The sequence below is a fragment of the Phyllostomus hastatus genome, unplaced genomic scaffold (genome assembly GCF_019186645.2).
Source record: "Phyllostomus hastatus isolate PE091 unplaced genomic scaffold, TTU_PhHast_1.1 phas_contig_80, whole genome shotgun sequence".
Taxonomy (NCBI): domain Eukaryota; kingdom Metazoa; phylum Chordata; class Mammalia; order Chiroptera; family Phyllostomidae; genus Phyllostomus; species Phyllostomus hastatus.
The window spans coordinates 40,991,061-41,003,820 of NW_025333960.1; the positions used below are offsets into that span (position 1 = coordinate 40,991,061).

General features: G+C 48.0%; 1 protein-coding gene across 2 annotated transcripts in view; it reads right to left on the reverse strand.

Annotated features, from left to right (window-relative positions):
* Positions 1–8,675: 8,675 nt before the first annotated feature.
* MRO (maestro) overlaps positions 8,676–12,760 on the reverse strand; it is a 32,356-nt gene continuing 28,271 nt past the window's right edge. For both annotated transcript variants that reach the window (XM_045850145.1, XM_045850146.1), the window contains 3 exons: positions 11,042–11,197; positions 9,991–10,098; positions 8,676–9,623 (listed from right to left, as the gene is read on the reverse strand). In XM_045850145.1, the coding sequence (XP_045706101.1) occupies positions 9,570–9,623; positions 9,991–10,098; positions 11,042–11,197 (318 nt within the window). In that variant the 3' untranslated portion in view covers positions 8,676–9,569. The remainder of the gene's footprint in view (positions 9,624–9,990; positions 10,099–11,041; positions 11,198–12,760) is intronic.

Here is a 12,760-nt window from a genome sequence, read left to right on the forward strand (position 1 = left end):
CTTGATTACCTCAGCATCCCTATGGGTCCGGAGTCAGGAGTTCAGGCACAGCTTAGCTGGGTCCCCTGCTTAAGGTCCCATGGCTGTAATCAGACTAGTACCTGGGTTGCATTTCAGAGAGGCTTGACTGGGGAAGGTTTTGTCTCCAAGTTCATTTGTTGCCAGAATTAGTTTCCTTGAGCTCTATGCCTGAAGTCGCCCCGGTTTTTGCTTGCTATCCGCTGGAGGCCACCCTCGGGTCTTGGAGACCCCCGGCGGTTTCTTGCTTCTCCAGCACGGCTGCTCTATCCCATCAAAACCTCATCTCAGCGAGAGTCTCTCTAACACCTTCGCCAGGTTCTATTGCCTAGAAATAGACGTCCCACCCATGCTCGAGGGAAGCACACAGGAAGCTGAAAGATTGAGGAGCGCCACGAGGTAGGAAAACCAGCAGAATCCCAGCCCTGCTGCTTGCCAGCTCTGTGCTCCTGGACGAGGAGCTGAGCGCCCCCTCCTCTCAGTTTACTTCTGTGAGAAATGGGCTGGTTGTCCCTCACACATGATTCAGGGTGTTTCTAACCGCACGCAAATGAAGACCAGTGAAAAGGAATAACGAGAGATTTATTTTCTTACCACAGAAATCTGGAGACGGGGTAGTTTCTGGGTTAGTTCATTTTACCCTTCCATGTCTTGAAAGACAGTATTTTCTTTTCTTTTCTTTTCTTTACTCTTCACTCCAGGGTGTTGGATGTTGTTCTGACTTATGCCCTCATGGTCCTGAGACAGATACAACAGTCAGCCTCCCACCCACACGTAAAAGCATCAAATAGACATAACGGGAACATCAGCACAGATGTTCCGGGTCACCTTTGCTTTGCGGGGTGGGTGTTGAGGTTTTTAAATTAATAGACTGTTTCTCCTAGAGCAGTTTTAAGTTTACAGAGGACCCAAAGTTCCCATATATTCCCTACTCATACCAGTCTCCCCTGTTATAAACATCGTGCATTGGTGTGGCATATTTGTTAACATCGATGAACCAATACTGATGCATTTTTATTAACTAAAGTCCATAGTTTACATTAGCTTCGCTCTTTGTTCTGTACAGTTCTCTGGGTTTTCACGATGTGTAATGACCCGTGGCCTCCATTGCAGTACCATACAGGATAGCTTCACATCCTGTGATGCCCCAGGCTCCACCAGCCCACCTCTCCCTCCCTCCCCTCCAGCCCCTCAGCTTACAGCCGCCCCCACAGACCGGCCTTTCCCAGAATGTCGTGTATTTGGAGTCCTACGGTATATGGCTCTTCAGATGGGTTTCTTTCACTTAGTAATATGCATGGAAGTTTCTTGCATGTTTGCTTGTGGCTTCACTGTTCCTTTCTTTTCACTGCTGAGTAGCGTTTCACTGTCCAGATGCACCGCAGCTGGTTTATTCTTTTGTTGTTCTGGGGAGTGATGACGAAGTCCTGGAACTAGACAGTGGTGATGACTGCACAACATCGTGAGTGCACTAGATGCCACTGATTGGATGCAGACGATTAAAATGGTGAGTTTTGTGTTATATGAATTTTGCCACCCCACCCCCCAAAAAGAGAGGGGTCCTGGATGCATGAAGAGACAGAGATGCTTCCCCTGGGGCAGCCCAGGACAAGGGGAGTGGGCAGGGCAGGGCAGCTCCACAGCCCAGAGGCACACCGGTGGCTCTCACAGAACAAGGCGGAGTGACCCTCCAGCAATTACCAGCTAAGCACAAAAAAGCCTTCATCACATTTCTATTGAAAGGCTGGAGGTACAGGAATGAGAGAAATTTCCTGCCCTTGCTGTTTAAGAGTGTTTCCTGGCTGAAGCAGAGTATAAAGCCTTTCTCACCGTGAGAATTCCAAGTGTTGCCTGGAAATCCTAAACGGTTCTTTGCCCTGCCTGGAGAAGGGCTGTTAGAAGGCGAAAGACAGGACGTTGTCGCCCTCCTCTGGTCACTGGGCAGCTTTGGTTTTTCTCCCTCCGGCTTGCTAAGGCGAGACCATCTGCTGCTGGCCACAGTGGGGCTGGCTGGGCAGTCTCGCCTTGCTGCGGTGCTGGACTGGAGGCTTGCGAGGTTCGGGAGCCGAGGCACCAGGGGTCCTGAAGGGAGCACACCCTTCGCTGTCCCCTCCCCCTTCACACACACTGGTGTCCTGCACCCTCCTTCCTCCCATGCACCTGGCTCCTGGGCCCCAGCCTGCCCTCTCTCCCATACGACCCTCCTGACACCCACACCCCTTGGCTCATTGCTTGTGGGACAAGTTCATGCCCTTTCCATGCAAGAGGTTCATTGCCAAACCCTACCAAGGACCTGCAGAAATTTTAAAGCCATAATACTCCCCTTTTATAATGTCCGTCTTCCTCTTTTCAAGGGATAAACTGGGCTTCTACCTGGGCTTTCATTCCTGGGGAGGGACCTCTCCAACGTCCTCCCCTACAATTTTCCCAGACACAGTGAGGGACAGAGGGGACCCTCACCCCAAGGCTCTTCTTCCCGAGCCAGTGATAAAGACCCAACTGGGAACAGGTGCCCCTTTGTCTCAGGTGGCCCAATTCCATTCGTGAAGACTCACTGGGGTGCTGCCCAGCACACTGGAACTTCCACCCTGCCTCCTGGATCGGAGATGGGCTGGCCTTGTATGTGGATAAAGAGCTGCCTGTTCAGGGTGGCTGGCAAGACCGTAAAGAGCTTGCCACCCAAAGGCACTTCCCTTACCAGCTCATCACTTTGCCTTGAAGTACCCACAGACCATCAGAAAGATGCTCAGTCTCACGACTGATGAGAAACGCAAAGGAGAACTGCAACGAGATGTCACTTTTCAGTACCAGATTGGCAGAGATCCACTGTGTTGGGAGGGAGTGGGCAAGCCCAGGCACCTCCCTACTCACGGCACACGGAGGGGCCGGCTGGTGCAGCCACTGCCAAGAGCCACATGGCACTACCCGTCAAAACTTTAATTGCACTGATGCTCTCCCTCAATTACCCGCCTCCTAAGTATTTCTCCTATAGGTGGACTTCTGCGTGGATGAGATGACAAGAATGTTTATTGCAACACAGCTTTAATAACAAAAGATGGGGAAATACATATATATACATATATATATAGTAGAAGACTGGTTACGTAAATCATAGTAATACTACACAAACACTATGAATTTTGTAAAATGGGGTTGTATGTTGTAATAGGAAAATATCCCCAAGGTTTATTGTTTAGTAAGAATTGTAGCATGTAGAACAGTGCAATGTTTCCATTTGCGTGGGAAAAGGACGTATATTCTTGTTTGTAAATGCTGAGGCTGTCTGGAAGGAAACTCCATAAACTGGTAACAGGCTTTTTATGGGAAGGACAACAAGGGGAGAAGGAAGAGAAAGGCACATTTTATACTCAATATCCCCCTTTTCATTGTGGCAAAAATACATGTAATGTAAAATTTACCATTTCAGCCAGGTTTAAGTGTTCATCTCAGTGACACCAAGCACCTTCACACTGTTGAGGACCCATCACCGTGGTCTGCCTCCAGGAACTTCCCATCTTCCCAAACCGGAGCCCTGCACCCACTCAGCACTAGCTCTCCACTGCCCCCTCCCCCAGCCCCTGGGAGTGTGACTGCACCAGGTACCAGGTGCAAGTTGAATCATAGAGCATTTGTCCTTTTTACCCCTAGCTTGTATCACTTTGCACAATGTCTTCATCAATACCCTTTTATGTCTTTTAAATGCACCTGGGGAGCTTTTTTAAACATACTGATGCCTGGGTCTTCCCTCCAGGAAGCCTGATGTCACAGGTGTGCAGAGCAGCATGCACCTGGGTTTTGTTTAGTTTTGTTTTTTATCCTCACCCGGGGACATGCTTATTGGTTTCAGAGAGAGGGGAACGGAGGGGGAGAGAAGGAGAGAAACATCGATCGGTTGCCCTTCGTGTGCCCTCCAACCAGAGACCAAACCGAAACCTGGGTGTGTGCCAGGACCAGGAATCGAACCCATGACTTCTGGAAAGCTGTCTACCAGACCAGGCTCTGCCTGTGATGCTGGGAACTCAGCACACAGCCTGTACCCAGCTGCAGTGATTGACATGTGAGGGGGACGTCCCCAGGGGGAACTGTGGAAACGGCACAGGAAAAAATTGCTATTTAAGGAGAGAGGGCGGAGAAGAAAAGTGCCTATGTTTTTTACAGTGATAATGACCATTTGCACACTTGCCTAAAATAGCTTAGATCCTAGGACCCAAACTGTGGAGGGAGGGAGGGAGGATACAGGAGCGGACGCTCCATGTCCTGTGATCCCGCACGAATGGGCGAATGAGCGGAGGCTGCAGGCGCTCCGGCAGATCTCGGCTGCCCTGGTGAGGGCCTCCCACACCCCACCCCCAACCCCGCCTCTACAACAGCTCCCACTCCTGGGCCCCCAGTCATTCCAGGGCCTGCTGCGGCTGGCAGAAGATGAGGGGGTGGTCTCAGCCCCTGGCTCCCCCTCTCATCCTCTCCCAGGCAAGCCCCCTTCACTTCTCACACACTCACCAGGCAGTAGCTACTCGGTTTCTAGTCTGAGCTGGGCCCCAGGGGCAAGGAGACCAACCGCCCCAGTTTACCGGACTGTCCCTATTTAGCCCTGCCAGTCTTGTGACCCAGGAAACCTCTTCAGCCCAGGCAGACTGGGGTGACTGGCCACTGTGCCTGGAGGGGAACACCATCTAGGGTGTTGAACTTGTGAGTGGGGGGAGAACAATGACTGCAGAATCAAGGGGCCTGGATGAACGCCTCCCTCCATTTGCAATCAGCAAAATGAAGCCAAGTCACTCATCCAAGATCTCAGAGCTGTTGCCAGGGGCACTAAAGCCCCAGCCTGTCCCAGGTGCCAAACGGGCATAGCTGGCATTTCCTCCGAGGCAGAGGGACACAGTAACCGACCTTGTGGGCCTCTCCTTGCCTGGCAGCCTGAGCTCCCAGCCCTTGAGGGTCCCCATAAGCCAGGACTATGACTGTCCGTGCAGGTGCAGGAGGTCTGGCCCTGCCAAGGGCTAGCTTCTTCCTTTACCCCCTTCTCCTCCCTCCTTGCTTGCCTCCAGACAGGACACTGCAAATTAGCTCAGATCCCATCAGAGGGACCCTTATTCTTAGAGGAGCGAGTGAGCATCACAAACAGTGTGCTTTCTGGGGGATCCCTGGCTCAAAGCCCCCTCCCCACCTGCCTGGTTTATTGCAAGGCTTTTGACCTGCAAGTTGGGAGACTCGAGGGTGTAGGAACAATGAGTTACAAGTTGCTCACAGATTAAGGAATTTTTATGTGATAAATAAGAAAATAATTTGACTTTTTCAGCTGATTGGTCGCCTAGTGGTCTTCTTCCTTATTTGCATCAGGGTAGCTGAGTCAGGGAAACAAGGAAGTCCAGAGGTGGTGTGAACTTGGTCTTTGAGGACTGGCTGGTGCGCCCTGCAGGTTTCTGAGCCTCGCTGTAAATTTCTGTAAGGGCAGGTCAAGTTTCCTTTATGTGCCTCTGTCGACTGTCTCTATTTTGTCCTTGACACAAGTGACTCCATTTTAGTTTGGTTCAAGAAGGGTGAAACTGGAGGAAGGCCCCATAAGAGGGCCCAACCCAATCTTCCCCCTCAGACGCCTCCTCATTCTGCACTCTGAGGGGGCAGTGCCTTCCCGGGAGCCGGCTGGGACAACCTTTGCGTCAGCGCTGTGGAAGCCAGGCATTATAGCCTTTGATTGCTCAGGCAAACTTCATTTGTTGACATGTAAATGAAAATTATCTTTATTTTTTAAAAATGTTTATCGTTGACACTATGACAAGTGTCTCTCATCTCCCTTCCCCTTGCCCACCTCTCAGATTGGCTTTGATAAGAAGCTTTGTGAAATCCAAAATGCTGGGCCACCCGTTCTTTTTCTGGAGAAAGATAAGAGCAAGGAGGCTAATCGATATGTAGTTAGGTCCAGGTATAAACACAGATCCAGGTAGGGCAACAGTCTTTTAAGATTAAACAGATCTCAGTGTGCATCTCCCATTGCCTTCATAATAAAAGTCTGTCTTTGTTGACTGCTAGTTAACGAGAAGCACCACGGATGACACAGGTTAGCCACGCAAACAAGCAAACCATGTTTAATCCAAGGAATAGTGTTTTCCCCCTCAAATCATAAAATTTTTAGTTCAGGAAATTGAATTTGCTCACTCAAATCGTAAAATGAGCTCACTGGCTTTGGGTTAATTTAATCCAGCCCTCTGCACATGGTGCGGATTCCCTGGCTCACTCTGCCCATTCTTATGCGAGTCCAGTAAATAAACTGTTTTAAATCCAAACACGTGAACACTTACTCTTCCCTAACAAAATCATACGCATTTGCAGTCAAGTTTGATTTCCGTATTAGAGCAATCCCAAGGAAGAGAACCAGGTTTTCCGCAATTTCTGAATGTTCCTCTTCCTAGCATATTGGAGAGTTTGGGCATAACTAAACGGTACAAAATAGATACCTGTTAAGTCTGAAAACTGAATTCTATTCCACATTGTCACGGGGGTACTTGTTATCCAGAGGAACATCTTTCTGTAAAACAATGGGCTGTATACCAAATTCTACCATTTTTACATTTTTAAGATTATTACAATTTTATTTATTTATTTATTTTTAGAGAGGGAAGGGAGGGAGAAAGAGAGAGAAACATCAATGTGCAGTTGCTGGGGGCCGTGGCCTGCAACCCAGGCATGTGCCCTGACTGAGAATCAAACCTGCGATGCTTTGGTTTGCAGCCCGCGCTCAATCCACTGAGCTACGCCAGCCAGGGCAGATTCTCACATGTTGATTGCTGCTTTTAAATTGGGGTCTGTGTCAGTATTATATTTCATTCTTCTCACCCTTTGCCTTGTACAGATAGGCTCCAATAATGGGTGGCTGCCACGTAAATAGAGACACCTCATTTCCTGGGGTAACATTTTGCCGTTTACTCAGCCTGTCTCATTCAGTCATGGGAATATCTTGCGTGGCGGGTTACCCTCCCATTTTGCGGATGAAAAAACGGAGGCTCTGAGAGGTTATGTGACTTGCTGAAGGTAACCAGCAAGTTAAGAGATGATGTCAGGGTGCAAAGCCAGGTTTTCTGTGCCAAGTCACGTGTCCTTCTGGCACGCACAAGGTCACATCTGGGAACTGAGCTTCTCCCCTCCACAGAGGCTGCATCTGCGGGTGCAGCCAATGCGAGATGTTGAAGAGCTTTGAATTTCCAACCGCATTTCTGTTATGACAGAGGCACGTGCCTCGAGCAGCATGGCTTAGGAAATCACATTTTAACTCTCTGATCTACACTTCTCAAAAACATTTTCTTCTTGCAGAGGGACACTTGGGCCATTACCTGGTTAACGTTTGCCCATTGCTGCAGGAAATTCATTAGCTTGAGAGGAACATGATTGCAGGGGTCACACTTGAAAACAGAAGGTGGGGCCATTAATTGTTAACCAGATCACCCAAAAGATACCAAGGAGAACTATTATTGGAGCTGTTGGGGCCCTCAGGACAGAATGAATGGAGCTTGTGAGCCATTTTGGCAATTTGGGGAGCATAAAAGGCACTGCTCCTGCCCTGAGCATTCACAGCACCCCTACAAGAGCGCAGTGGGAGAGAGCAACATGCTATATGCATTCAGTTATGACTCTCGCACTTATTTAAATGTATTGAGTCATTCCCAAACCTATGAGGAGACAGACTCATGCTTGGTCAAGGCACTGGCATCTGTTTGCAATCCCGTAAAGTCAAAGCTACACTCTTGGGGTTCTGGTGAGAAGCAGGATGCAGGGCTGCCCTTAGCACTATTGATACAATCATTCCTTGGGGAGAACCAAGGTAATCCTGAAATCCCCATGGTGTAAGCCAGAGTGGACCTCTCAGAAGACCCGGGCAATTCCGAGAAGAGAAGAAGCAATATCTGAAAAGCATACTAGAAGTGAGGAGAAAAAAGTGAGTATCTTCCAGGTGCCAAGAACTGTGCCAAGTGTTCCGTGCGATCAAATGAATTTTTGTAGCAGAGCAAATCTACGAGTTGGGTTATTATGTCCCTTCCACAGGTCAGCAAACTGAGGCCTGGTGAGATAACTTACCCAGATTCACACTGGTAAGTGGCAAGGCCAGATTTACACCTGGGAGCCCCCAGCGCAAAACAAGAAGAAAGAAAACCCATTCATTCCTGGCTCCTGCTGCCCCTTCCGTCACCACCCACAACCTTCTCTCTCCCAGGACACACCTCACCCCTCATCTGTGTCACTCGGTCCTGTCTCTAGAGACCTGGCGCTGAAAACTGAGCTCCTCGTTCTAAGAATGACATCAAGATCCCTCTGTAGCGTCTATGACTCTCTTGTGTTTTCCATTTTCAACATGGACATAGTTCAGGGTATGACCTGAATGCCAAGTTCAGTGGTAATACCTGACTTTCTATAGAAGTTCTGGGAGCAATCTGGTTGGAGGGAAGGTGGGAGGGACAAAGAGATTTTTCTTGTAACCTTCTATAAGAGTGCCGTGACTTCTTATGTAACTAGGATTGATCACCAAAAAATTGACATAATAGCTAAGAGGTAATTAATAAAAATATATACTTAACTCACAAATTAACTTAATAAAAACATGTACTTATTACATTTAAAAAAGTTAGCTGAGTTAAAGAGAAGCACAGGTGCTGTGGGGGTTTTTATTAATTTTTATTTTTTCACATGTCCAACCATCCATCAGTTATTCCATAACAAGGCAGTACCGCATGACGGTTGAATGTTGGCTCCAAAGGTCAGACCACATGGGTTTGAATTCTGGCTCCATCATTTATTGGGTCATCTTGGGCAAGTTATTTTGTATCCTCATGCCTTGGTTTTCGATCCACAAAATAAAGATAATAACAGTACCTTTCTCATCGTGTTGTTTTATTAAATAAAACTTAGTGCTGGATAAATTATAAACATTCTCAATAAAGGTTACTTCATATTATTCCATGTGTTAGCATCAGCCTGAGGTTTTTCAACATGTGCTGTATAGATATTTTCCCTTCATTAATTCTTGTTAGGAATGCTGGAGGCGATGGCAGGTGAAGATCATGAGAAACTGAAGACACCCCTCCAAACCACCTCCTGGGACCTTCACCAACTTTAAATGGGTCTTACCAAAAAAATGTATCAGGAGCAAATAGCAATGTATCAATAGCAGGTTAATAAATTACTTAAGATGCATGTTATTCTTCTAAGCCTCAAAAATTAAAATAAAACGGAGAATAGAAGTGACCGTGTTGAACATGAGGAAAAAGCGGAGATGCAAGCACGGAATCAACACAGACTTTACATGTTTTGAAGAAAGCACGTTCCTTCTCATCAAACGTGTATGGGAGGAACTGACATGTGGAAGTAATTCAGACTTACTTTGGATATAATCGTACAATTCTGCAGTGTTATTTTTGCCACTAGCTGCTCTCCCAGCACCCCCTTTTCTGTTACAATTGCAAGAGGCAAGCAGAAACATCTGAAGAGTTAGAAGAGGGCAACAGCAGCCCCCCACCCCCTGCAAAGCGCTCACGTGGAAGCATTCCCCTGCGGCTCTGCGTTCACAGAATTTTATTGGCGTAGAAGTACTGCAGGAGCTCTGGATGGCAGTGGCTCTGAAAGAGATTAGTGAAGGCACAGGTGAGGCAGGGAGTCAACGAACCCCACCCTGCCCTGACTACAGAATGCAGACAATCATCCAATGCAGAGCATGAGGACCAGTGACCTGTACATCCTCAGAGTCAGAGGCGTCATTGCCTGGGCCATCAGATGATGTGGAATGTAACTGTCAGTATATCTTGTTCCTAATCTTCCAGGTGTTTTGTCACTTACTCAGCATTATGGGCCAATTACAATTGAAACATAATTGATCGGAGTCCTTTATGGGGGGAAGGGCAAACTCCTTGGTGCCCTGCCACCCTCTGCATTAATACCGGGACGGCAGTGACCTCTGAGAGGATCCCCCCACCCTGGCTCACTCACCAGCTGCCAGCAGAGCTTGGGGTTCCCTTGATCTCCTCCACTCTGGAAGCCGCGTTCCCTCCTCTGTCTCAGATAGGGAGAACAGGCTCGAAACGTGGTTTTGCAAGCCTGAGAAAAATAATATTGCCATCTTATTGTCAAAAACATCAGAGAATTCTTTCTATTTGTTTTCAGTTAGAGTTTACATTTGCTATTACTTTGTATTACTTTCAGGTGTACAGCATAGTGGTTAGACAATCATATGCTTTACCAGAGAATTCTATAATCCCAGCCAAGGAAGAGGACGGCACCCGATCTGGGGTCTGGAGGCCACTGAGAGTGTGAAAGGGTCTGCAGGAAATTTGAAAACTTGAACCGTGTCTATAATTTGGGGCTGGTGGGAAGGACATTTATTGTCCCATCCAAAGTAGTACTGGATTCCTAAAGCTAACCTCCCTAATCTCTCTCCCTCTCTCTCTCTCTTTCTCTCTTCATCTCTATCTCCATCTCTATCTCTCTCTCCCCACTCCAATTTAAAGAAGACAAGTGGTTTGGTGAAACCATTTGTTCCCAATGGTTTTGAAACCACCACCCAGTCCCAGTCCAAAGCAGCCCTGAGGTTGATCCGACCCTGTTAGGACACATTTTCTCCAATAATAAAACGAAGGATCCATAGGAAATTGAGTGGCCAGGAACAGGAAGTCTACACTAGATGCACCGACAAAAGCTAACAGGCCGGAATAAATATCCTCGGTATGTGGACGGCTGCCCCTTGGTTTAAACCTGAGCTTCCTGTGCCATCTCCACTGACCTGAACCCCTCCAGCACCGCCAGGGGCTGGGACTGGGCAGGAGGGGCAGGCGCAGGTGGGAAGCAACACGCCTTCTCCGAGAGCGATCCCACAGCGAGGGGGCACTTTCTCCAGGATTCACATGGTGTGCTGCTTTACTGTTTGTAGCTGAACTGGCTGGAGCTGAGAGCCCGGTGTCTGGACCCTACAGGGCTGCACTGAAACTCCCTTGGTCCACGGCACAGAGGTTTCTGGCAGGTGGTTGGAGAGTCGGGGACTTACCTTGGCAACCTGGGCATTTCTATCCTTTAAATGGATCAGGAGGGAATCCTGAGTCTGCTTAACTTGGTAGGTGAAAAATTTCTTCCATTTCCGCCCAGCGAAGGCAGCCAACTGCCCAAACAAGACAAAGGCCGAGTGTCTCAGGCTGTCATTCTCCTGCGGTTCCCCGGGGAACAAAACAACAAAACCCAAGCCATTACAAACAGACAAGTGCATGGGAGGAAACCACAGCGGGTTGGGGCCCATGGGGCTCAGATCCAGCCACACACGTGGCTGGCTGGGGTGGGGGATGGGACAGAGAGGGAGAGAGGGGCTGAGTCTTCAATGAACCTCTTCACCAGCAGAGAAGAGGATTCAACTTGGGGATCCCTAGTGCTCCCTCCAGATCCCCACATTTTTTCTTCATTACTTACTGTTCTGGAGATAAAATATGTTAATGTGGTTCAAAATTCAAAATAACCATAAGGGTTTATCTCTAAAAGTCAGTCTTTTTCCTACCCCTCTCAACCTGCCATGAAATGTTCCTCCCCACAAGCTAATAGAGTGGATTTTGTGTGTATCCCTCCAGAAAACTAAGAAAAAGCAGGTATTAGACAGTCCTTTGCAATGTTTTTACAAAAGTAAAAGCATCCCATGCCAATGCTCTGCACCTTCATTTTTTCCATCAAACAATATAGCTGGGAGCTCTTTCTAAGTCAATAGATACATGAATTGTTTTTTATTTTGGAGGTTTTTTTTGTCTGCTCCATAATGCATTTGACCTGTTCTCTGTTTATTCCTCCCAGCATTTTTGCCAGGTCATCTCTCTTACCTTTGGTCTGAATTTCTCCCATCGGTGATAGAAAGAACAGTTACGTTTGTTCCCCAATACTCAGACAACTCTCCCTCTCTGCTGTGAATCTGACCAGCTGGTTTGTCCCTGAGTGCATGTCGGCAGGTTCAGCCCTTTCTTCCTGTCCAAGGTGAGCTGTCTGATCCAAAGTATCTCCCTTCCCAGGTGAGGAAACTGAGGGCCAGGGTCACATCGTCAGGTAACGGAGAAGTCACCTGACTCTTGGTGCAGGGGCTTTTATGTCAGTGTTTCCTGGTTCTGTCCAGCTCCAGGTGAAGCAGAGGGGACAGGACTGGGAGGAGGCTCCTCGGGGTAAAGGAGCAACCTAGGACTGGGAGTCACAGCAATGTGCTGAGACTGAAGACCACTGATGATTTGGTGAAATATTTAAAATATTGTTTAGCCCATGTGACGTATCCAGAAATTGTGTTTATGTTGCAAGTTCTCCACTGCTGTGTGTGTGTGTGTGTGTGTGTGTATGTTACTGCAGTGGGCTTACAGGTTAGTTTAGAAGGAAGGTATCTCAGAGCCCTAACAGTTTCATCAGTGCCCTTTTTGCTTAGCGTGTCTTGTCACCTGGCAGTTAAGAGTACAGTAGCCTGGAGTCAGCAAGCCTGGTTTCATATCCACTTACTGGTTCTGTGAACCTTCCACAAGTTACCTAAGCTCTCTGTGCCTTAATTTCTTCATCTACAAAGTGAAGATAGTAAGAATGCCCACCTCCCAGGGTTATTGTGAAGATTATGTGACGTAATCCATGTCAATTGCCGAGCACCATGCCTGGCACACAGTATAGGCTCCTGAGATACCAACTGTTGTTATTGCTACGTTTATAAGAGAGCATTGACTACATGCTGGTGTGGCCGCCATCCTCATCATCGGTGTAC